Genomic DNA, 25,431 nt, shown 5'->3' with positions numbered 1-25,431 from the left:
TTTTCCCAACCACAATCCCGGGATTTTTCCCACCTCCAGACCACAATCCTGGAATTTTTTCCACCTCCAGACCAAAATCCTGGAATTTTTCCCTGATCCAGCCCAGAATACTGGAATTTTTCCCCTTTTCCCAACCTGAATCCCGGGATTTTTCCCACCTCCAGCCCAGAATCCTGGGATTTTGCCAATCCCCAGACCAGAATCCTGAGATTTTTAGCAGATCCTGGGATTTTTAATAGATCCAAACTTAATTTTGGGGTGGATCCCAGGATTTTTCCCTTTTCCCAATTGGAATGCCGGGATTTTTCCCATTTCCCAATTGGAATTCTGGGGTTTTTCCCATTTCCCGACCGGAATTCCGGGATTTTTTCCCATCTCTCAACTGAAATCCCAGGATTTTTCCCTTTTCCCAATTGGAATTCTGGGATTTTTCCCACCCCAGCCCAAAATCCTGGGATTTTTCCCTTTTTCCAATTCTGGGATTTTTCCCTTTTCCCGACCGGAATTCCGGGATTTTCTCCCATCTCCCAACATGGAATTCCAGGATTTTTCCCTTTTCCCAACCAGAATTTCAGAATTTTTCCCTTTTCCCTATCGGAATTCTGGGATTTTTCGCCTTTTCCCAACCAGAATCCCCAAATTTTTCCCTTTCCCCAACCAGAATCCCGGGATTTTTCCCTTTCCCCAACCAGAACCCTGGGATTTTTCCAATCCCCAGATCAGAATCCCGGAATTTTTCCCTTTTCCCAACCAGAATCCCAAGATTTTTCCCACCTCTGAACCAGAATCCCGGGATTTTTCCATGATCCAGCCCAAAATCCTGGAATTTTTTCCACCTCCAGACCAAAATCCCGGAATTTTAACCTGATCCAGCCCAGAATCCTAGGATTTTTCCCCTTTTCTCAACCAGAATTCCCGGATTTTTCCCACCTCCAGACCACAATCCCAGAATTTTTCCCATCTCCAGACCAAAATCCTGGAATTTTTCCCTGATCCAGCCCAAAATCCTGGAATTTTTCCCATCTCCAGCCCAAAATCCTGGAATTTTTTCCACCTCCAGACCAAAATCCCGGAATTTTTCCCTGATCCAGCCCAAAATCCTGGAATTTTTTCCACCTCCAGACCAAAATCCCGGAATTTTTCCCTGATCCAGCCCAGAATACTGGGATTTTTCCCCTTTTCCCAACCTGAATCCCGGGATTTTTCCCTGATCCAGCCCAAAATCCTGGAATTTTTCCCAGCTCCAGCCCAAAATCCTGGAATTTTTTCCACCTCCAGACCAAAATCCCGGAATTTTAACCTGATCCAGCCCAGAATTCTGGGATTTTTCCCCTTTTCCCAACCTGAATCCCGGGATTTTTCCCTGATCCAGCCCAAAATCCTGGAATTTTCCCATCTCCAGCCCAAAATTCTGGGATTTTTCCCCTTTTCCCAACCAGAATCCCGGGATTTTTCCCACCTCCAGGCCACAATCCCAGAATTTTTCCCATCTCCAGCCCAAAATCCTGGAATTTTTTCCACCTCCAGCCCAAAATCCCGGAATTTTTCCCTGATCCAGCCCAAAATCCTGGGATTTTTCCCATCCCCAGCCCAGAATCCCGGGATTTTTCCCTGATCCAGCCCAAAATCCTGGAATTTTTTCCACCTCCAGACCAAAATCCTGGAATTTTTCCCTGATCCAGCCCAAAATCCCGGGATTTTTCCCTGATCCAGCCCAGAATCCGGGGATTTTTCCCTTTTCCCGCCCAGAATTCCGGGATTTTTCCTTTTTCCCAACCAGAATCCTGGGATTTTTCCCACCTCCAGCCCAGAATCCTGGGATTTTCCCTTTTCCCGCCCAGAATCCTGGGATTTTTCCCTTTTCCAGCCCAGAATTCCAGGATTTTTCCCGGGAATGTGCTGCCCCACTCACGCTGGTCACTTTGCGTTTGATGTTTTCCAGGAGCTGCTCCTGCCCCCGCAGGAAAAAGGGATGTTGGAATTCCGTATCGTCCCGCTCCGGCTTCACCAGCCCGCCCTGCTCCAGGTGCACAACCTTCCGGAATCCGTCTGGAAAAACGGCAATGGGGACACAAAAAAATCAGGATTGATTTTGGAATTTTTTGGGATTTTTTTTGGAATTTTTGTGAGGGTTTTTTGTGGATTTTTTGGAATTTTTTTGGATTTTTTTGAGAATTTTTTGTGGATTTTTTTGAATTTTTTTGGATTTTTTTGAGAATTTTTTGGTGGATTTTTCGGAATTTTTTTGGATTTTTTTGAGAATTTTTTTGGGGACTTTTTGGAATTTTTTTGGACTTTTTTGAGAACTTTTTTTGTGGATTTTTTGGGATTATTTTGGATTTTTTTGAGAATTTTTTTTGGGAATTTTTTTGAATTTTTTTGAGCATTTTTTGTGGATTTTTTGGAATTTTTTTGGATTTTTTTGAGCATTTTTTGTGGATTCTTTGGAATTTTTTTTGATTTTTTTGAGAATTTTTTGTGGACTTTTCGGAATTTTTTTGAGAATTTTTTGTGGATTTTTCGGAATTTTCTTAGATTTTCTTGAGAATTTTTTTGTGGACTTTTCGGAATTTTTGTGGATTTTTTTGAGGGTTTTTTGTGGATTTTTTGGAATTTTTGTGGATTTTTTTGAGACTTTTTTGTGGATTTTTCCGAATTTTTTTGGATTTTTTTGAAGATTTTTTGTGGATTTTTGGAGAATTTTTTTGGATTTTTTTGAGCATTTTTTGTGGATTTTTGGGGAATTTTTTTTGATTTCTTTCGGATTGTTTTTGTTTTGTTTTATTTTTTTGAATTTTTGTGGATTTTTTTCAGAATTTTTTGTGGATTTTTTGGAATTTTTGTGGATTTTTTTGAGAATTTTTTTTGTGAATTTTTCAGAATTTTTTTGGATTTTTTTGAAGATTTTTTTGTGGATTTTTGGGGAATTTTTTGGGATTTTTTTGAGAATTTTTTGGGGATTTTTCGGAATTGTTTTGGATTTTTTTGAGGTTTTTTTTGTGGATTTTTTTGAGAATTTTTTGTGGATTTTTCGGCATTTTTTTGGATTTTTTTGAGAATTTTTTGTGGATTTTTCCGAATTTTTTTGGATTTTTTTGAAGATTTTTTGTGAATTTTTGGAGAATTTTTTTGGATTTTTTTGAGCATTTTTTGTGGATTTTTGGGGAATTTTTTTTGATTTCTTTCGGATTGTTTTTGTTTTGTTTTGTTTTTTTGAATTTTTTTGGATTTTTTTGAGAATTTTTTGTGGATTTTTTGGAATTGTTTTGGATTTTTTTGAGGGTTTTTTTGTGGATTTTTTGGAATTTTTGTGGATTTTTTTGAGAATTTTTTGTGGATTTTTCGGAATTTTTTTGGATTTTTTGGAAGATTTTTTGTGGATTTTTGGGGAATTTTTTTGGATTTTTTTCAGAATTTTTTGTGGATTTTTTGGAATTGTTTTGGATTTTTTTGAGGTTTTTTTTGTGAATTTTTTTGAGAATTTTTTGTGGATTTTTTGGAATTGTTTTGGAATTTTTTGAGGGTTTTTTTGTGGATTTTTTTGAGAATTTTTTGTGGATTTTTCGGAATTTTTTTGGATTTTTTTGAGAATTTTTTTGTGGATTTTTTTGAATTCTTTTGGATTTTTCTGAGAATTTTTTGTAGATTTTTTTGGAAATTTTTTAGGACTTTTTCATGGATTTTTTTTAGGATTTTTTGTGGATTTTGGGGAATATTTTGGATTTATTTTGGATTTTTTTGGAATTTTTTTGGATTTTTTTTATTTTTTTGGAATTTTTTCAGAATCTTTTTGAGATTTTTTGTGGACTTTCTGGAACTTTTTGGATTTTTTTGTGGATTCTTGGGAATTTTTTTTTTTAGGATTACTTTCTGGATTTTCAGGATTTTTTTTTTTATTTCTTTGGGATTTTTTTATTTTTTTGTGGACTTTTTGGAATTTTTTTGGATTTTTTGTGGATTTTTATGGACTTTTTTTGTGGATACTTGGGAATTTTCTGGATTTTTTTTTTTTTTCAGATTTTTTTCGTGGATTTCTGGGAATTGTTTTAGATTTTCAGATTTTTTGAGGGATTTTTTTGAAGTTTTTGGATTTTTTTCAGATTTTTTTGTGGATTTTTTGGAATGTTTTTCAGATTTTTTGTGGATTCTTGGGAATTTTTTTTTTTTATTTTTTTTGTGGATTCTTGGGAATTTTTCGGATTTTTTTTGAGGATTTTTTGTGGATTTTTTGGGAATTTTTTTAAATTTCTTTTGGATTTTTTGTGGATTTTTGGGAATTTTTTGGGTTTTTTTTTTTTAGGATTTTTTTGTGGATTCTTGGAAATTATTTGGAAATTTTTTTTGTGGATTTTTTGTGGATTTTTGGGATTTTTTTGGGGTTTTTTTAGGAATTGTGGATTTCTGGGAATTTTTTGGGTTATTTTAGGATTTTTTGCGGATTTTTGGAAATTTTTTTGGATTTTCCTGGAATTTTTGGGGGTGATTTTATTCTGTTTTCTGTTTTTGAAGGGATTTTGTTGATGTTTTTGGGAATTTGGGGCTTTTCAGGAAAAGGAAGTCTTGGAAAAATGGGAAAAAAAAATCTGGGAAAAATAGGGAAAAAAATCCTGGAAAAATGGGGAAAAATTGATGAAAAAAAATTGGAAAAATTGGGATAAAACATCCTGAGAAAATGGGGGGAAAAACCCGGGAAAAGTGGGGAAAAATGGGAAAAAAATCCTGGAAAAATGGGGAAAAAAAAATTGCAAAGTGAAAAAGAATCAGAGAAAAATGGGAAAAAATTATGAAAAAATGGGAAAAAAAAACGCTGGAAAAATGGGAAAAAATCCTAGAAAAATATGGAAAAAAAGCCTGGAAAAATGGGGAAAAATCCTGGAAAAGTGGGAAAGAATTGTGGAAAAATGGGGAAAAATCCTGGAAAAGTGGGAGGAAAAATGCTGGAAAATTGGGAAGGAAAATGCTGGAAAAAAGGGGAAAAAATCCCAGAAAATTGGGTGAAAAATCCTGGAAAAAAATCTGGGAATTCTGGGATTTCCAGGGATTTTGGGGATTGTGGCATCACCTGCTGGGAATTTTCAGGAAAATCTGGAAAAATGGGAAAAGTTCTTGGAAAATGGGAAAAGAAATCCTGGAAAGGGGGGAAAATTCTGGAAAAATGGGAAAAAATCTGGAAAAGTTCTGGAAAAATTCTGGAAAAAAATCCTGGAAAACTGCAAAAAAGTCTGGAAAAATGGGAAAACATCCCTAAAAAATGAGAAAAGAAATCCTGGGAAATAGAAAAAAAATCTGGGAAAATGGGAAAAAATGCATTGAAAAAGGGGAAAAAAATCTGGGAATTCTGGGAAAAATGAGAAACAAATCCTGGAAAAACGAGGAAAAACCTGGGAATTTTGGGATTGAATTCCCAGGATTCCAGGACGGAATTCCCGGGGGTTTGAGATGGAATTCCTGGAGAGTCTTGGAATTCTAAGTTTGGAACCCCTAGGAATTTTGGGATGGAATTCCTGGGATTTTGGGATGGAATTCCTGGGATTTCAGGATAGAATTCCCAGGATTTCAGGATGGAATTTCCAGAGAATCTCAGAATTCCCAGATTGGGTGGAATTCCTGGGATTTTGAGATGGAATTCCTGGATCATCTCAGAATTCCCAGTTTGGAGCCCCTCAGAATTTTGGGATGCAATTCCTGGGATTTCAGGATGAAATTCCCAGAAAATTTCAGAATTCCTGGAATTCCCGGGATCCCTCCCCCCCCCCCCCCAGCATTCCCAGCATTCTTGGAATTCCCAGAATTCACGGGATTTTGGGCTGGAATTCCCAGGATTTCGAAATGGAATTCCCAGAGAATCTCAGAATTCCCAGGATCCCTTCCCCCCCCCCAGCATTCCCAGCATTCCCGGAATTCCTGGGATTTTGGGATGGAATTCCCAGTTTGGATAGAATTCCCAGGATTTCAGGATTGAATTCCCAGAGAATCTCAGAATTCCTGGAATTCCCAGGATCCCTCCCCACCCCGGCATTCCCAGCATTCCCAAGATTTTGGGGATGGAATTCTTGGGATCTGGGGATGGAATTCCCAGGATTTTGAGATGGAATTCCCAGGATTTCAGGATGGAATTCCCGGGATTTTGAGATGGAATTCCCAGAGAATCTCAGAATTCCCAGTTTGGATGGAATTCCTGGGATCTGGGGATGGAATTCCCGGGATTTTGAGATGGAATTCCCAGAGAATCTCAGAATTCCCAGTTTGGATGGAATTCCTGGGATTTTAAGATGGAATTCCCGGGATTTTGAGTCAGAATTCCCAGAGAATCTCAGAATTCCGGGAATTCCCAGGATCCCTCCCCCCTCCCCAGCATTCCCAGCATTCCCAGCATTCCCAGAATTCCGGGAATTCCCGGGATGCACTCACACATGTTGAGCTGCCGGACGAAGCTGGCCATGTTGTTGTGTTTGAAATATTTGGGAAGAACTTCCTTGGAAAACTGACCCTGGTCGAAGACGTGGAAGCTGCTCCCGCTCTGCAGGGGGGGAAAAAACGGGAAAATCGGGATCAGATTCCTGGGAAAAGTCGGAATTCCGGGTTTGAGACGGGAATTCGGGAGATTGAGGGGATTTTTTAGGATTTTTGGGAATTTTTTGGGGACTTTTTGGGGAATTTTTAGGATTTTTTTCAGATTTTTTGGGATTTTTTGGGAATATTTTAGGATTTTTTGGGAATTTTTAAAGATTTTTTGGGACTTTTTAGGATTTTTTTCTGATTTTTTGGGGAATTTTTAGGATTTTCTGGGATTTTTCTGGAATTTTTTAGGATTTTTTGGGAATTTTTTAGGGATTCTTTTCTTTTGGGGTTTTTTGGGAATTTTTGGGATTTTTAAAGATTTTTTTGGGAATTTTTAGGATTTTTTTCTGATTTTTTTGGGAATTTTTAGGACTTTTTCAGATTTTTTTGGAATTTTTTAGGATTTTTGGGGAATTTTTTAGGGATTCTTTTCTTTTGGGGTTTTTTGGGAATTTTTGGGATTTTTAACGATTTTTTGGGAATTTTTAGGATTTTTTTTCTGACTTTTTTGGGAATTTTCAGGATTTTTTCGGATTTTTTTGGAATTTTTTAGGATTTTTGGGGAATTTTTTAGGGATTCTTTTGGGGTTTTTTGGGAATTTTTGGGATTTTTTCGGATTTTTTTCTGATTTTTTTGGGAATTTTTAGTATTTTTGGGGATTTTTTGGGATTTTTTTAGGATTTTTTGGGAATTTTTTAGGGATTTTTTAAATTTGGGGTTTTTTGGGAATTTTTAGGATTTTTTTCTGATTTTTGAGGATTTTTTGGGGGGATATTTTTGGATTCTTTGGGAATTTTTTAGGAATTCTTTTATTTTGAAGTGTTATATTTTTTAGGGAATTTTTGGGATTTTTTTCTGATTTTTGGAGTTTTTGGGGGGGATTTTTTTTTAATTTTTGGGACTTTTTTAGTGATTTCTTTATTTTTTGGGGTTTTTTGGAATTTTAGGGGGATGTTTCTGGGATTTTTTTCTGATTTTTGGGATTTTTTGGGAACTTTTTAGGATTTTTTGGAAGTTTTTAAAGATTTTTTGGGAATTTTTTAGGATTTTTTGGGAATTTTTTAGGGATTCTTTTCTTTTGGGGTTTTTTGGGAATTTTTGGGATTTTTAAAGATTTTTTTGGGAATTTTTAGGACTTTTTGGGATTTTTCTGGAATTTTTTAGGATTTTTTGGGAATTTTTTAGGGAATCTTTTCTTTGGGGGTTTTTTGGGAATTTTTAGGATTTTTTTCTGATTTTTTGGGAATTTTTGGGATTTTTTTGGGAATTTTTAGGATTTTTTCTGATTTTTTGGGAATTTTTAGGATTTTCTGGGAATTTTTTAGGGATTCTTTTCTTTTGGGGTTTTTTGGGAATTTTTAGGATTTTTTTCTGATTTTTGAGGATTTTTTGGGGATATTTTTGGATTCTTTGGGAATTTTTTAGGAATTCTTTTCTTTTGGGGTTTTTTCTTGGGATTCTTTAAGGAATTTTTGGGATTTTTTTCTGAGTTTTGGGGATTTTTTGGGGGATATTTTTGAATTCTTTGAGGATTTTTTTTATTTTTGAGTTTTTTTAGGGATTTTTTCTGGAATTTATTTGGATTTTTCCTGACTTTTTGGGAAATTTTTAGGAATTTTTTCATTTCAGGGTTTTTTTTTGGAATTTTTAGGATTTTTTTCCAGATTTTTGGGGATTTTTGGGATATTTTAGGATTTTTGGGGAGTTTTTTAGGAATTCTTTCATTTTTGGGAATTGTTAGGACTTTTTCCTGATTTATGGGGGATTTTTTTTTGATATTTTAGGATTTTTGGGGAATTTTTTAGGGATTGATTTTCGGGTTTTTTGGGCAAAATTTTTTGGGATTTATTTGGATTTCTCCTGATTTTTGGGGTTTTTTTGTGATATTTTAGGACTTTTGGGGATTTTAGGGGGAGGTTTAGGAATTTTTGATTTTATTTTATTTTAGGAGATTTTCTGGGAATATTTTTTTATTTTAGGGGTTTTTTTTTGGGAATTTTTGGGATTTTTTTGGGGATATTTTAGGATTTTCTGGATATTTTGGGAAATTTTTTGGGGAATTTTTCTTGGGGTTTTTGGGGGAAGTTTTCAGGGATTTTTGATTTTTTTTTTTAATTTTAGGGAACTTTGGGGTTTTCTGGATATTTCAGGATTTTCAAAGATTTTTTCTGAGTTTTGGGGAATTTTTTTTTATATTTCAGGATTTTTTTGGAATTTTCTGGGTGTTTTTTTTAATTATTTTTTTTATTTTTGATTTAAACTTTCTGTGATTTTTTTTAGGAGTTTTTTTTTGTTTTTGTGGTTTTTTGTGATTGTTTTATTTTTTGTCATTTTTATTTTTGGGGTGATTTTTTTACTTCACTTTTGTTTTTTTATTTTCAGGGATTTTTAGGAAATTTTTTGCTTTTGCTTTAAAGTTTTTTCAGTTTTTTTGCATTTTGGGGGAATTTTTTTTGTATTTTTGGGGGGTTTTTCCCTTTTTTTGAGACTTTTTGGGGCTTATTTGTCCTTATTTAATTGTTTTTGGGGAGTTTCTGGGAGTTTTTTTGGGATTTTTGGGGGAACTTTTGGGGATATTTTGGGAATTTTGGGGGGATTTTTTGGGGAATTTTTTTGGGATTTATTGGGATTTTTTTTGGATTTTTTTGCAAATTTGGGGGATTTTTCAGAATTTTTGGGGGGATTTTTTTGGAATTTTTTTGAGGAATTTTTTTGAGAATTTTTGGGGATTTTTTGGGATTTTTTTTCCGGATTTTTTGGGAAATTTTTTTCAGGATTTTTTGGGAATTATTCCCAATTCCCACAGCAGCTTTTGATGGAATCAGAATTGCAGAACCTTCCCAGCCCCTTCTCCCATGGGAATCCCGGATTTTTCCCGGAAATCTGGGAAAAGCACAATGGGGTAATGGGAATTCCAGGAATTCCTTGGACCAAGAGAAAATTCCCAATATCCCAAAGAATTCCAAGTCCAGAGCAGCCGAAATTCCTTGGGAATTCCGTGCTGGAAAAGTGGGATGAGGACAGGGAGCAAATCCAGGAATTTTCCCAGGGAAAAGTCGGGAAAAGGGAATTCCCATGGGAAAAAAATGGGAATTTGGAGGTGAAGGAAGGGAAATTCCAGGTTCTGGAGAAGGGAAAGCGGGAATTTTCCAAGGGAAATGTCGGGAAAATCAGGGAATTCCTGGAAAAATTAACAAAGGAATCCCAGGAAAAAGCAGGGAATTCCTTGGGGGAAAAAAAGCAGGAAAATCCTTGGGAAAAAAGCAGCAAATTCCTGGGAAAACCAGGGAATTCCTGGGAAAAAAGCAGGGAATTCTTTGGAGAATATCAGGGAATTCCTTAGGAGAAATGAGCAGGGAATTCCTGGGAAAAAAAAGCAGGAAAATCCTTGGGAAAAATGGGAATTCCTTGGGAAAATCAGGGAATTTCTGGGAAAGAAAGCAGGGAATTCCTTGGGGGGAACAAGCAGGAAAATCCTTGGAAAAAAATGGGAATTCCTTGGGAAAAAAAACAGGAAAACCTTTGGGAAAATTAGGGAATTCCTCAGGAAAATCAGGGAATTTCTGGGAAAGAAAGCAGGGAATTCCTTGGGGGGGAAAAGCAGGAAAATCCTTGGAAAAAACCCCAGGAAATTCTTTGGGAAAAGCAGTAAAATCCTTGGGAAAAAAATGGGAATTCCTAGGAAAAAAAGCAGAAAATTCCTTGGGGGGAAAAGCAGGAAAATCCCTGAAAAAAACCCCGGGAATTCCTTGGGAAAAGAGCAGGAAATTATTCGGGAAAAGCAGGGAAATCATTGGGAAAAAATGGGAATTCCTTGGGAAAAAAAACCCAGGAAAACCCTTAGGAAAAAAATCTGGGAATTCTTTGGGAAAAGCAGAAAAATCCTTGGAAAAAGTAAAGAATTTATTGGTAAATCCAGCAAGAAATTCCCGAGGGAAAAAAAAGCAGGAAAATGCTTGGGAAAAAGAGGGAAAATCCGTTAAAAAAAACAGGAATTTTTAAAATCCAATTTAAAAAAAATCAGGAATTCCTTCAAAGCAGAAAATCCAGGGAATGCTCCCAAACCTGGTGGGAAATTGCCAAAATCCATGAGGGGGAAAAGTTGGGATTTTGGGATGAGGATGGGAAAAATCACTGGGAATGGGATAAACCCGGAAAATTCCTTGGGAGGAAAAATATTCCAGGAAATTCAAGATTTTCCAGAAGGCAGAAAAATTCTGAGTTTAAGACTTGAAAAGTTGGGAATTCCCAAGAAATGGGTGGGAAAATCTTTGGGAAAAGGGGGGAAAATTAAAAAAAATTGGGAATTTTTTCAGTTCCAGGGAAAAGCTGGGAATGGTTTGGGAGCTTTGGGATGAGCAAATTCCATGGGAATGGAGAAATTCCATGGAATTCCATCCCCAGGTAAGGGTTTTCCCATGGGAAAATCGGGATGTGGCTGGGAAAATCCAGGAAAAACTGGAATTCCCGGGAAAATCCAGGAAAATTGGCCAGGATTCCCGGGAAAATCCAGGAAAATCAGCCAGGATTCCTGGGAATAAACAGGAAAAACTGGGATGTAGCTGGGAAAATCCAGGAAAAATGGGGAAAATCCAGGAAAAATGGGGAAAATCCAGGGAAGACCGGGATTCCCGGGAAAATCCTGGAAAATCAGCCCGGATTCCTGGGACAATCCAGGAAAAATCCTGGAAAATCAGCCTAGATTTCTGGGAAAATCCTGGAAAAATCGGGATGTGGCTGGGAAAATCCAGGAAAATCAGCCAGGATTCCTGGGAATAAACAGGAAAAATGGGGAAAATCCAGGGAAAATGGGGAAAATCCAGGGAAAACTGCGATTCCGGGGAAAATCCTGGAAAATCAGCCCAGATTCCTGGGAAAATCCAGGGAAAATCGGGATTTGGCTGGGAAAATCCAGGAAAAATTGGGAAAACCCAGGGAAAACCGGGATTCCTGGGAAAATCCAGGAAAACCAGCCTGGATTCCCGGGAAAATCCAGGAAAAATGGGGAAAATCCAGGAAAAATGGGGATGTGGCCAAGAAAATCCAGGGAAAATGGGGAAAATCCAGGGAAAACCGGGATTCCTGGGAAAATCCAGGAAAACCAGCCTGGATTCCCGGGAAAATCCAGGAAAAATGGGGAAAATCCAGGAAAAATGGGGATGTGGCCAAGAAAATCCAGGGAAAATGGGGAAAATCCAGGGAAAATGGGGAAAATCCAGGAAAAATGGGGAAAATCCAGGAAAAATGGGGATGTGGCCAAGAAAATCCAGGAAAAATGAGGAAATCCAGGGAAAACCGGGATTCCTGGGAAAATCCAGGAAAACCAGCCTGGATTCCCGGGAAAATCCAGGAAAAATGGGGAAAATCCAGGGAAAACCGCAATTCCCGGGAAAATCCAGGAAAACCAGCGTGGATTCCCGGGAAAAGCAGCCTCTGGATGCTCCCCATGAGGGCAATTCCAGCCGGATCGAGGCATTCCCGACATTCCCGAATCCCTGGGAATGTTGTCCCATTCCCAGATTTTTTCCCAAATCCGGGTTTGGCTCCTCAGAAAGGGCTGGAGCTGAGAAATTCCCGAAATTTTGGGAATTCCAGGAGCATCCCAAGACCTTCCTTGGCCATTCCCAAGGATGGAGCAGCCCCGGATTTCCTGGGAATTCCATCCCGACATTTCCCAAAAAAACCCTCCCCATCCCCTATTTCCCATTTTTTATCCCAAATCCTTCTCCAGCTCTCCAAGAAAAACCTCCAAAGGGAAAAAAAAAACCCTGGAAAAACCTTTGGAATCTCCTCATTTCCCAGCCGCGCATTCCCTACCTTTTACCCCCCCCAAACCCCTTAATTATCCAATTATTCCCTAATTAACGGCGCATTCCCAACTCCCCGCCGTTATCCCGCTCTCATTTTAATTCCCAACCTCACCTCCAACATTCCCAATCCCAAAAAAACCCGGGATTTAAGCGGCGATTCCCTCAGGAACAGCGCGGGCCTCACCAAGGCCGCGGGCGTTCCCCCCCCCCCTCCCCTCAGCGGGGCCGCCAATTCCCGGCGGGAATTTCCCCTCAGGAATTGCCCTCAGGAATTGCCCTCAGGAATTCCATCCCCGCCGCATTCCCGGGAACTCACGGGGCTCCAACAAATCAAGGAATCCGTGTCGGGATCTTCCACCAACGTCCAGAGTTTGGTGAGGAAGGCGGGCACGTTGCTGGCGCCGGGCCCCGCCGCCGCCGCCGAGCCCGGGCCGTCCATGGCCGCGCCCTCACGGGGAAGGGCTCGGGGAAACCCCGTAGGCAGCGAGGCGCTTAAAAAAGGCGGGAAGAGGCGGCGGCGGCGGGAACGGCGGCGGCGGCGGGAGGCGGCATGGCCGCCGCCATCTTGGGGGGGCGGGAGGGTGGAAGGACGTGAGGGGAGCGTGCGCGGCCACGCCCAGTGCGCGAGGGAGCGTGCGCGGGGAGGGGCGGGAAACGAGGGGCGGGGCTGTGGAGCGAAACCACGCCCCCTTCGGGGTTAGCCACGCCCACAGTGTGTTGTGTATAGGGGCTTTGTATGAAACCACGCCCCCTTGGGGGTTAGCCACGCCCACAGCGTGTTGTGTATAGGGCTTTGCGTGAAACCACGCCCCCTTGAGGGTTAGCCACGCCCACTCTGTGTTGTGTATAGGGGCTTTGTGTGAAACCACGCCCCCTTGAGGGTTAGCCACGCCCACAGGGTGTTGTGTATAGGGGCTCTGTGAAACCACGCCCCCTTGAGGGTTAGCCACGCCCACAGTGTGTTGTGTATAGGGGCTCTGTGTGAAACCACGCCCCCTTGAGGGTTAGCCACGCCCACAGCGTGCTGTGTATAGGGGTTTGTGTGAAACCACGCCCCCTTGGGGGTTAGCCACGCCCACAGTGTGTTGTGTATAGGGGTTTGTGTGAAACCACGCCTCCTTGAGGGTTAACCACGCCCACAGCGTGTTGTGTATAGGGGCTTTGTGTGAAACCACGCCCCCTTGGGGGTTAGCCACGCCCACAGTGTGTTGTGTATAGGGGTTTGTGTGAAACCACGCCCCCTTGGGGGTTAGCCACGCCCACAGCGTGTTGTGTATAGGGGCTCTGCGAAACCACGCCCCCTTGGGGGTTAGCCACGCCCACAGTGTGTTGTGTATAGGGGCTTTGGCACGAAACCACGCCCCCTTGAGGGTTAGCCACGCCCACTCTGTGTTGTGTATAGGGGCTCTGTGAAACCACGCCCCCTTGAGGGTTAGCCACGCCCACAGCGTGTTGTGTATAGGGGTTTGTGTGAAACCACGCCCCCTTGAGGGTTAGCCACGCCCACAGCGTGTTGTGTATAGGGGCTTTGTGTGAAACCACGCCCCCTTGAGGGTTAGCCACGCCCACTCTGTGTTGTGTATAGGGGCTCTGTGTGAAACCACGCCCCCTTGGGGGTTAGCCACGCCCACAGTGTGTTGTGTATAGGGGCTTTGTGTGAAACCACGCCCCCTTGGGGGTTAGCCACGCCCACAGTGTGTTGTGTATAGGGGCTTTGGCACAAAGCCACGCTCCCTTGAGGGTTAGCCACGCCCACAGGGTGTTGTGTATAGGGGCTCTGTGAAACCACGCCCCCTTGGGGGTTAGCCACGCCCATTCTGTGTTGTGTATAGGGGCTTTGTGTAAAACCACGCCCCCTTGGGGGTTAGCCACGCCCACTCTGTGTTGTAGATAGGGGCTCTGTGTGAAACCACGCCCCCTTGAGGGTTAGCCACGCCCACAGCGTGTTGTAGATAGGGGCTTTGTGTGAAACCACGCCCCCTTGAGTGTTAGCCACGCCCACAGAGTGTTGTGTATAGGGGCTTTGTGTGAAACCACGCCCCCTTGAGGGTTAGCCACGCCCACTGTGTGGTGTGTATAGGGGCTCTGTGTGAAACCACGCCCCTTTGAGGGTTAGCCACGCCCACTCTGTGGTGTAGATCGGGGCTCTGTGAAACCACGCCCCCTTGGGGGTTAGCCACGCCCACAGCGTGTTGTGTATAGGGGCTTTGGCACAAAGCCACGCCCCCTTGAGGGTTAGCCACGCCCACTGTGTGCTGTAGATGGGCTTTGCCGCAAAGTCGTGCCCTTTTAAGAGTTAGCCATGCCCACACTGTTGTGCAGATGGGCTTTGGCACGTAGCCACGCCCCCTTGAGCAGTAGCCACGCCCACTCCGTGTTGTATCTAGGGGCTTTGGCACAAAGACACGCCCCCTTGAGCAGTAGCCACGCCCACTCTGTGTTGTAGATGGGGCTTTGGCTCAAAGACATGCCCCCTTGAGGGTTAGCCACGCCCACTCTGTGCTATAAATGGGAGCTTTGTCACAAAGCCACGCCCCCCTGGGGGTTAGCCACGCCCACTCCGTGTTGTAGATAGGGCTTAGGCACAAAGCCACGCCCCCTTGAGGGTTAGCCACGCCCACTGTGTGCTGTAGATGGGCTTTGCCGCAAAGTCGTGCCCTGTTAAGAGTTAGCCATGCCCACACTGTTGTGCAGATGGGCTTTGGCACGTAGCCACGCCCCCTTGAGCAGTAGCCACGCCCACTCCGTGTTGTATCTAGGGGCTTTGGCACAAAGACACGCCCCCTTGAGCAGTAGCCACGCCCACTCTGTTTTGTAGATGGGGCTTTGGCACAAAGCCACGCCCCCTTGTGTGGTAGCCACGCCCCCATATGTTGTAGATAGGGGCTTTGGCACAAAACCACGCCCCCTTGAGCATTAGCCACGCCCACTGCGTGTTGTAAATGGGGCTTTGGCACAAAGACACGCCCCTTAATCAATAGCCACGCCCACTGCATGTTGCAGATGGGTTTTTGCTGTGGATAAGCCCACTCGAAATAAGCCACGCCCACTCCCTGTACTTGCCTGGCCTGTAGGGACACGCCCCCCGAACATCTGGCCCCGCCCCCCACTCTTGATGACAGCCAAGGCCACGCCCCTTTGGTTCAGGCCACGCCCCCTGTCCATTGCTGGCAATAGCTGAGCTGTCACACCTGGCCCCGCCCCCTCGCTTAGGACACGCCCCTTTCCCCTTCGACCTTGCCTTGCTGAAACCACGCCCCTTTCTGACCACGCCCCTTTCTGACCACGCCCCCTTTCCCCGCCTGGCCCGATTAGCGCTGTCGCCGCCGCGCGCATGCGCGGTTCCGGCTGCGCGGCGCCCTCTGCGCAAGCGCGCTTTGCTTTCTCATTTTCCCGCGCTGCCAGTCAATCCCGCTTCTCTTTCCCGTTCGTTTTTCCCGTTATTTTTTTCCCCTTCCCGTTCTCCTGCCGTGCCCGGCAGCGGGATCCCCTCCCTCGGCAGCGGAGCGGGGCCGCGGGAAGGCGGAAGCGCGGGCGGCGGGGGCGTGGCCGCATCGCTGACCCGCGCCCACGTGTTCGGCGGCGCACGCGGAGCCGCCAACATGGAGCAGGTCAGGGGGTGACCGGGGATGGGGACACCGGAGGGGAAGGGGGGGCACACGCGGGGTTGTCATGGCAACGGGGAGGGAGGGGATACTCAAGGGATCGGCATGGCAACGGGGCTGGGCAGGTCCCGGTGAGGGGGGACCGGGAAATGGCGGGGGAGGGTCCGGTCTGGTGGCCGTGAGGGGGAACCCGGCAGTGAGGGGAGATTTGGGTTTGTTCTGAGGGGAACCCGGCAGTTTGGGGGGATTTGGGTTTGTTCTGAGGGGAACCCGGCAGTGAGGGGAGATTTGGGTTTGTCCTGAGGGGGAGCCCGGCAGTGAGGGGAGATTTGGGTTTGTTCTGAGGGGAACCCGGCAGTGAGGGGAGATTTGGGTTTGTCCTGAGGGGAACCCGGCAGTGAGGGGAGATTTGGGTTTGTTCTGAGGGGAACCCGGCAGTGAGGGAGGATTTGGGTTTGTTCTGAGGGGAACCCGGCAGTGAGGGGAGATTTGGGTTTGTTCTGAGGGGAATCAGGCAGTGAGAGGAGAATTTGGTTTTCTGAGAAGGGATTTGGGCTCCGATTTAGGGACCTGTGAGGGAATTTGGGCTTTTGAGAGGGGATTTGGGCTCCTGTGGGGGAATTTGTGCTCCTGCGAGGAGATTTGGATTCTTGAGAGAAGATTTGGGTGCTGAGAGAGGATTTTGGCGGCCTGTGAAAGTATTTTTGCTCCTGAGAGTGAATTTGGGCTCGTCCTGAGGGGAACCCGGCAGTGAGGGGGAATTTGGATTTGTCTTGAGGGGAGATTTGTGCTCCTGAGGGGCTATTTTGGCTCCTAAGGTGGGATTTGGAATCCTGAGTGGAGATTTGGACTCCTGAGAGGGAATTTTGGGTTCTTGTTGATAGGATTTTGGCTCCTGAGGGGGAGATTTGGGCTCCTGAGAGGGTATTTTTGGGCACCTGAGGGAGAATTTGGACTTCTGAAATGGAATTTGGGCTCCTGAGGGAGAATTTTCAGCCCCTGAGGGGAACCCGGCATTGAGGGGAGATTTGGGTTTGTCCTGAGGGGAGATTTGGGTTTGTCCTGAGGGGAATCCGGCAGTGAGGTGAGATTTGAGTTTCTGAGAGGGGATTTGGGCTCCTGAGGTGAGATTTAGGGTTCTGTGAGGGAATTTGGGCTTTTGAGAGGGGATTTGGGCTCCTGAGGGGGAATTTGTGCTCCTGCGAGGAGATTTGGACTCTTGAGAGAAGATTTGGGTGCTTAGAGAGGATTTTGGTGTCCTGTGAGGGAATTTTTGCTCCTGAGAGTGAATTTGGGCTCGTCCTGAGGGGAACCCGGCAGTGAGGGGGAATTTGGATTTGTCTTGAGGGGAGATTTGTGCTCCTGAGGGGCTATTTGGGCTCCTGAGGTGGGATTTGGAATCCTGAGTGGAGATTTGGACTCCTGAGAGGGAATTTTGGGTTCTTGTGATAGGATTTTGGCTCCTGAGGGGGAGATTTGGGCTCCTGAGAGGGTATTTTCGGGCACCTGAGGGAGAATTTGGGCTTCTGAGTGGCAATTTGGGCTTCTTGAATGGAATTTGGGCTCCTGAGGGAGAATTTTTGGCCCCTGAGGGGAACCTGGCATTGAGAGGAGATTTGGGTTTGTCCTGAGGGGAGATTTGGGCTCCTGAGGTGGGATTTGGACTCGTGAGAGAAGATTTGGGCTGCTGAGAGGGCGTTTTGGTGTCTTGAGAGAGCATTTGTGCTCCTGAGAGAGAATTTGGATTTGTCCTGAGGGGAACCCGGCAGTTTGGGGTGATTTGGGGTTGTCCTGAGGGGAGATTTGGGCTCCTGAGTGGGAATTTGGGCTCCTGAGAGGGAATTTTGGTGTCCTGTGAGGGAATTTGGGCTCCTGAGGGCTAATTTGGGCTCGTGCAGTGGGATTTTGGCTCCTGAGAGACGATTTGGACTCCTGAGTGGAGATTTGGGCTTCTGTGAGGGGATATGGGGCCTTGAGGGGGAATTTTGTCTCCTGAGAGAGGATTTGGCTCCTGAGGGGTGATTTGGACTCTGAGAGGGAATTTGGGCTCCTGTGGGGGAATTTTGGCTCCTGAGGGGGAATTTTGGCTCCTGAGGGGAGATTTGGGCTCTGAGAGGGAATTTGGGCTCCTGTGGGGGAATTTTGGCTCCTGAGAGAGGATTTGGCTCCTGAGGGGAGATTTGGGCTCTGAGAGGGAATTTGGGCTCCTGTGGGGGAATTTGGGTTCCTGAGAGGTGATTTGGACTCCTGAGGGGGGATTTTGGTGTCCTGTGAGGGAATTTGTGCTCCTGAGAGAGAATTTGGGTTCCTGGCAGAGGATTTGGGTTTGTTCTGAGGGGAACCCGGCAGTTTGGGGAGGGGTCTCCGTGAGGGTGAACCCCGGGAATTGCGGGGTCCAGCCTGGTCTCCGTGAGGGGGAACGCGGCTGTGAGAGGAGGTTTGGGTTCCTGAGGTGGGATTTGGGTTCCTGAGGTGGGATTTGGGCTCTTGAGGGGCAACTTGGGCTCCTCGGAAGGGATTTGGGTTCTTGAGAGGGAATATTTGGTTGCTGAGGGGGATTTTGGGTTTCTGAGAGGGGATTTGGGCTCCTGAGGTGAGATTTAGGGTCCTGTGAGGGAATTTGGGCTTTTGAGAGGGGATTTGGGCTCCTGTGGGGGAATCTGGGTTCCTGAGGGGGCATTTTGGCTCCTGCAGAGAGATTTGGGCTCCTGAAAGAGGATTTGGACTCCTGAGAGGGAATTTTTGGCACCTGAGGGGGAATTTGGATTCCTGAGGGGGGATTTGGGCTCCTGGGAGAAGATTTTGACTCCTGAGAGGGAATTTTGGGCTCCTGAGGGGCAATTTGGGCTTCTGAAATTGAATTTGGACTCCTGAGGGGGAATTTGGGTTCCTGAGGGAGAGCTTTCGGCTCCTGAGGGGAGATTTGGGCTCCTGAGAGGAGATTTGGGCTCCTGAGGTGAGATTTAGGGTCCTGAGAGGGAATTTGGGCTCCTGATGGGAGATTTTGGATCCTGAGAAAAGATTTGGACTCCTGAGAGTGAATTTGGGCTCCTGCTGGAGAATTTGGACTCCTGAGTGGGAGTTTTTGGCTCCTGAGAGGGAATTTTTGGCTCCTGAGAGGGAATTTGGGCTCCTGAGTGAGGATTTGGGTTCCTGAGGTGGGATTTGGGTTTCTGAGGGGAGATTTGGATTCCTGAGAGGCAATTTGGGCTTCTGCAATGGAATTTGGTCTCCTGAGTGGGAATTTGGGCTTCTGCAATGGAGTTTTGGCTCCTGAGGGGAAATTTTTGGCTACTGAGAGAGAATTTGGGTTCCTGAGGGGGCTTTGGAGGGGGCATTTTGGCTCCTGAGGGGGAATTTGGGTTCCTGAGGTGTGATTTTGACTCCTGAGGGAAGATTTGTGCTCCTGAGGGAGGATTTGGGCTTCTGAAATGGAATTTGTGCCCCTGAGAGAGAATTTGGATTCCTGAGGGGGGATTTGGGTTTGTCCAGAAGGGAAATTTGGGTTCCTGAGTGGGAATTTGGGCTCAGAGGGGGAATTTTGGTCTGCTGAGACGGAATTTGGATCCCGAGGGGGAATTTGGGGTCCTGAGTGGAGATTTTGGCTCCTGAGGGGCAATTTGGGCTTCTGAAATGGAATTTGGGCTCCTGAGGGGGAATTTTTGGCTCCTGAGAGGGATTTGGGCGATTGACAGGGAATATTCAATTCCTGAGGGGGAGTTTGGGTTCCTGAGGGGGAATTTTGGGCTGCTGAGAAGGAATTTTGGATCCTGAGGGAGAATTTGGGCTTCTGAAATGGAATTTGGGCTCCTGATGGGAGTTTTTGGCTCCTGAGAAAAGATTTGGACTCCTGAGAGTGGATTTGGGGTCCTGCTGGAGAATTTGGGCTCCTGAGTGGGAGTTTTTGGCTCCTGAGTGGGAATTTTTGGCTCCTGAGAGGGAATTTTTGGCTCCTGAGGGAGGATTTGGGTTCCTGAGGGGCAACTTGGGCTCCTCAGAAGGGATTTGTGCTCTTGACAGGGAGTATTTGGTTGCTGAGGGGAGATTTGGGTTTTATGAGAAGAGATTTGGGCTCCTGAGGGGGAATTTGGGTTCCTGTGGGGGAATTTTTGGCTACTAAAAGAAACTTGGCCTCAAATTTGGGATTGGGACTCCTGAAAGAGGATTTGGGTTTCTGAGGGGGATTTGGACTCCGGAAGGAGAATTTCCCTCCCATTACCCCCCATTCCCACCCCATTTTCCCTTATTTCTTCCCCATTTTCCCCATTTCCACCCCATTCCTGCCCCATTTTCTCCCCATTTTTTCCCACCCCCCATTTCCTCCCATTTTTCCCCATTTCTTTCCCATTTTTCCCCATTTCCTCCCCATTTTCCCCCATTTCTTACCCATTTTTTCCCATTTCCTTCCCATTTTTTCCCATGCCCACCCTATTTCCCCCATTTCCTCCCCATTTTCCACCCAATTTTCCCTCATTTTTCCCATTTCCTCCCCATTTTTCCCCATTTCCCCCCATTTTTTCCCATTCCCCCCATTTCCAGCCCATTTTTTCCCATTTCCCCCATTTCCTCCTAATTTTCCACCCAATTTTCCCCCATTTTTCCCATTTCCTGCCCATTTCCCCCCATTTCCTGCCCATTTCTTCCCCATTTTGACCCATTTTCCCCCATTTCTTCCCCATTTTTTCCCATTTTCTCCCCATTTCCCCTCATTTCCTCCCCATTTTTTCCCATTTCTCCCATTTCCTCCCATTCCCACTCCATTTCCCCCCATTTTTCCCCATTTCTTCCCCATTTTTTCCTATTCCCACCCCATTTTTTCCCATCCCCCCATTTTCCCCATTTCCCCCCATTTTTCCCCATTTCTTCCCCATTTTCCCCCATTCCCACCCAATTTTTTCCCATTCCCACCCCATTTCCTCCCCATTTTTTCCCATTTCCCCCCATTTTTTTCCATTTCCTCCCCATTTTTTCCCATTTTTACTCCATTTCCCCATTTCCTCCCCATTTTCCCCCCATTTCCTCCCCATTTTTTCCCATTTCTCCCCATTTTCCCTCATTCCCACCCCATTCCCCCCCATTTTCCCCATTTCTTCCCCATTTTTTCCCATTTCCTGCCAATTTCCCCCCATTTTCCTTCCCATTCCCCCCATTCCTTCCCATTTTTTCCCATTTCCCCCCATTTTTTCCCATTTTTTCTCATTTTCCTCATTTTTTCCCATTTTTTCCCATTTTGTGTCCACTTTTTCCCACTTTTTCCCACTTTTTCCCATTTTTTCCCATTTCCTCCCATTTTTTCCCATTTCCCCCGTTTTTCCCCATTTTGTGCCCATTTTTTCCCATTTCCTCCCCATTTTCCCCCATTTCCCCCCATTTCTCCCCATTCCCACCCCATTTCCCCCCATTTTTTCCCATTCCCACCCCCATTTCTTCCCATTTTTTCCCATTTTCCCCCCATTTTTTCCCATTTTTTCCCATTCCCGCCCCTCTCTCACCGTTCCCGTCCCGTTCCAGGCCGGAAGTGGCAGCGAGGATTCCGAAGGCAGCCAGGACAGCGTTTATTCCGGCCTGGAAGATTCCGGAAGCGACAGCGAATCCTCCGGCAATTCCCACTCGGAAGAGGAGGAGGAAGAGGAGGAGGAAGATGAAGATGTTCCCCAGGTAAAGCTTCCCTGGATTTCGGGATTCCCGATCCCGTTTTCTGGGAATTTTCCTGCCGAGGGATGAGGGGAAATCCTGGGAAAAACGGGAAAATTCCCGGAGGTTTTTCCCTGGCGGAATTCGGGAGGGATCTGGGATTCGGCTTCCGATGGAATTCCTGGGATTTTGGGATGGAATTCCGGGAGAATCCCAAAAATCCCCTCCGTTCCCACCCCATTCCCAGAGGAATTCCAGGAGGGGATTCCCATCCCCCCCTTTTCCCAGATTTTGCCCTTTTATCCCAAATTTCCCCTCTCATCCCAGGATTCCTGGAATTCCTCATCCCAAATTTTCCCTTCTCATCACAGAATTCCAGGAATTCTTTATGCCAGATTTCCCCTCTAATCCCAAATTTTCCTCTCTCATCCCAGAATTCCTGGAATTCTTTATCCCAAATTTTCCCTCTCATCCCACATTTTCCCTTCTTATCCCAAATTTTCCCTTCTCATCCCAGAATTCCTGGAGTTTTTTATCCCAAATGTTCTCCTTTTATACCAGATTTTCCCTTCTCATCCCAGAATTCCTGGAATTCTTTATCCCAAATTTCCTCTCTTATCCCAAATTTTCCTCTTCCCAGATTTTCCTCTTTTTATCCCAGATCTTTTCTTCTCGTCCCAGAATTCCTGGGATTTTTTATCCCAGACTTCTCCTCTCATCCCAGAATTCCTCATCCCAGATTTTCCTTTCTCATCTCAGAATTCCTGGGATTCCTTATCCCAGATTTCTCCTCTCATCCCAGATTTTTCCCTTTCATCCCAAATTTTCCCCTCTCATCCCAGAATTCCTGGCATTCCTCATACCAGATCAGCTCCCAAACTTTTCCAGCCCCATTCCCACTTTTCCAGTCCCATTCCCACTTTTCCAGGGCCGTTCCAGGATTTTATGGAAAATTCAGGGGTTTTTTATGGGATCTGGGACAAACTGGGAATTTTTTTTCCAGATTTTTTTTCCCGCTCCGAAGCTGAAACCCGGAGCCAAAAACCTGGAAAAAGAATTATCCCAAAAACCTGGGACAGGATTATCCCAAAAACCTGGGAAAAGAATTATCCCAAAAATCTGGGACAGGATTATCCCAAAAATCTGGAACAAGGATTATCCCAAAAATGTGGGGAAAGGATTTTCCCCAAAATCCTGCTCCCACTTTTCCAATCATTCTCAAAATCCTGGAGCTGCTTTTCCAATCATTCCCTAAAATTTCCCATTCCTATTCCCAGGAATTTCCCATTTGGGATTTTCCCATTCCCAGAATTTTCCCCTTCCCAGGAATTTTCCAATTCCCATCCCAAGGAATTTCCCTTTCCCAATTCTCCCCATTCCCAGGAGTTTCCCTTTCCCATTTGGAATTTCTCATTCCCAGGAATTTCCTCTTCCCATCTCCAAGAATTTTTCATTCCCAGGAATTTCCCATCCCAAGGAATTTCAAGAATTTTCCCATTCCCATCCCAAGGAATTTCCCATTCCCAGGATTTTCCCCTTCCCAGGAATTTTCTCTTCCCATCTCCAAGAATTTTTCATTCCCAGGAATTTCTCTTTCCCAGGAATTTCCCATTTGGAATTTCCCATTTCCATCCTGAGGAATTTCCCATTCCCAGGAATTTCCTATTTGGAATTTTCCATTCTCATCCCAATGAATTTTTCCATTCCCATTCCCAGGAATTTTCCATCCCAAGGAATTTCCCATTTGGAATTCTCCCCATTCCCAAAAATTCTTTATCCCAGATTTTCTCTCTCATCCCAGAATTCCTCTTCCCAGATTTTCCCCTCTCATCCCAAATCTTTTTTTCTCATCCCAGAATTTCCCAGGAATTTCCCTTTCCCACGAATTTCCCCATTCCCAAGAATTTCCCTTTCCCAGGATTTTCCCTTTCCCAGGAATTTCCCCCATTCCCAGGAATTTCCCATTGGAATTTCCTCTTCCCATCTCCAGGAATTTTCCATTCCCAGGATTTTCCCTTTCCCAGGAATTTCCCCTTTCCCAGGAATTTCCCTTTCCCAGGAATTTCCCTTTCCCAGGAATTTTCCATTCCCAGGAATTTCCCATTCCCAGGAATTTCCCCATTCCCAGGAATTTCCCTTTCCCAGGAATTTTCCATTCCCAGGAATTTCCCTTTCCCAGGAATTTCCCCATTCCCAGGAATTTCCCATTCCCAGGAATTTCCCTTTCCCAGGATTTTCCCTTTCCCAGGAATTCCCCAGGAATTTCCCTTTCCCAGGAATTTCCCTTTCCCAGGATTTTCCCATTCCCAGGAATTTCCCCATTCCCAGGAATTTCCCATTCCCAGGAATTTTCCATTCCCAGGAATTTCCCCATTCCCAGGAATTTCCCATTCCCAGGAATTTCCCATTCCCAGGAATTTCCCCATTCCCAGGAATTTCCCTTTCCCAGGAATTTTCCATTCCCAGGATTTTCCCTTTCCCAGGAATTTTCCCTTTCCCAGGAATTTCCCATTCCCAGGAATTTCCCTTTTCCAGGATTTTCCCTTTCCCAGGAATTCCCCAGGAATTTCCCTTTCCCAGGAATTTCCCTTTCCCAGGATTTTCCCTTTCCCAGGAATTTCCCCATTCCCAGGAATTTCCCTTTCCCAGGAATTTTCCATTCCCAGGAATTTCCCCATTCCCAGGAATTTCCCTTTCCCAGGAATTTTCCATTCCCAGGATTTTCCCTTTCCCAGGAATTTCCCCATTCCCAGGAATTTCCCTTTCCCAGGAATTTCCCCATTCCCAGGAATTTCCCCATTCCCAGGAATTTCCCATTCCCAGGAATTTCCCTTTCCCAGGAATTTCCCATTCCCAGGAATTTCCCTTTCCCAGGAATTCCCCAGGAATTTCCCTTTCCCAGGAATTTCTCTTTCCCAGGAATTTCCCATTCCCAGGATTTTCCCTTTCCCAGGAATTCCCCTCCCTTCCCGAACCTCCTGCCTTTTCCCTTCCCAAAACAAAAACTCCGGGAATTTTTCTCCGGGAATCTCAGGGATCTTCTCTTCCCGATTTTCCCAGGCCGGATCCGCCCCCGTTCCCGGGAAAACCCCGGGAGACGATTCCCGGCGGGAAAGGGACGAGTACCAGGAGGACAGCTCGGATGAGGAGGTGAGATCCCATCCGCCGGAATTCCGGGAATTTTATCCCGGAAAAAAGCAAAACGCGGAGCCGGGAAAAGCCCGGAGCGGTTTGGGGGGATTATCCCGGAAAAAAACCGGGATTGGAGGGATCCAGAGGGATCCAGGAGGATCCAGGGGGATCCAGGGAAGGGCCTGGGGTTGGGATTTTTGGGAATGTTCCCTTGGGAAAAGGCGGGAATTCACATTCCTGACTGGAATTCCCGTCCTTGTGGATGTGGCGCAATTCCTAAAAATTCCCCAAAATTCCCAGGAATTCCCCAAAATTCCAAAAAAATTCTCAATAATTTCCAAGGAATCTCTCAAATTCCCCCCAAATCCCAAAGAATTCCCAAAGAATTCCCGAAGAATTCCCAAAAAATCCCAAAAATTACAAATAGTTCCCAGTAATTCTCAAAAATTCCCAATAATTCCCAAAAAATTCCCCCAAAATTCTCAACAATTCCCAAAAAAATCCCCCAAAATTCCCAATAATTCCTAAAAATTCCTAAAAATTCCCAATAATTCCAAAAATCCTCAGTAATTCCCAAAAAAGTCCTCCAAAATTCCCAATCGTTCCCAAAAAATTCCCAATGGTTCCTAAAAATTGCCAGAAAGTCCTGAAAGTTCTCAATAGTTCCTTAAAAATTCTTAAAAATTCA

The 25,431-nt window shown here is 45.0% G+C and overlaps 2 protein-coding genes across 5 annotated transcripts in view; one reads left to right on the top strand and one right to left on the bottom strand.

The window, feature by feature from the left end:
• HSF1 (heat shock transcription factor 1) overlaps positions 1-12,940 on the bottom strand; it is a 48,773-nt gene extending 35,833 nt beyond the window's left edge. For all 4 annotated transcript variants that reach the window (XM_058830070.1, XM_058830072.1, XM_058830071.1 and 1 more), the window contains exons 1-3: positions 12,689-12,940; positions 6,412-6,520; positions 1,913-2,049 (exon numbers count right to left, since the gene is read on the bottom strand). In XM_058830070.1, the coding sequence (XP_058686053.1) occupies positions 1,913-2,049; positions 6,412-6,520; positions 12,689-12,811 (369 nt within the window). In that variant the 5' untranslated portion in view covers positions 12,812-12,940. The remainder of the gene's footprint in view (positions 1-1,912; positions 2,050-6,411; positions 6,521-12,688) is intronic.
• A 2,807-nt stretch (positions 12,941-15,747) lies between these two features.
• Positions 15,748-25,431, top strand: part of BOP1 (BOP1 ribosomal biogenesis factor) — an 87,669-nt gene continuing 77,985 nt past the window's right edge. Inside the window, exons 1-3 of the mRNA XM_058830041.1 lie at positions 15,748-15,983; positions 21,489-21,635; positions 24,672-24,761. Coding sequence (XP_058686024.1) covers positions 15,975-15,983; positions 21,489-21,635; positions 24,672-24,761 — 246 coding nt within the window. The 5' untranslated portion in view covers positions 15,748-15,974. The remainder of the gene's footprint in view (positions 15,984-21,488; positions 21,636-24,671; positions 24,762-25,431) is intronic.

The sequence above is a fragment of the Poecile atricapillus genome, chromosome 2 (genome assembly GCF_030490865.1).
Source record: "Poecile atricapillus isolate bPoeAtr1 chromosome 2, bPoeAtr1.hap1, whole genome shotgun sequence".
Lineage (NCBI taxonomy): Eukaryota > Metazoa > Chordata > Aves > Passeriformes > Paridae > Poecile > Poecile atricapillus.
The sequence above is the reverse complement of the archived record's forward strand: the minus strand, read 5'-3'. Positions and strand labels throughout refer to the sequence as shown.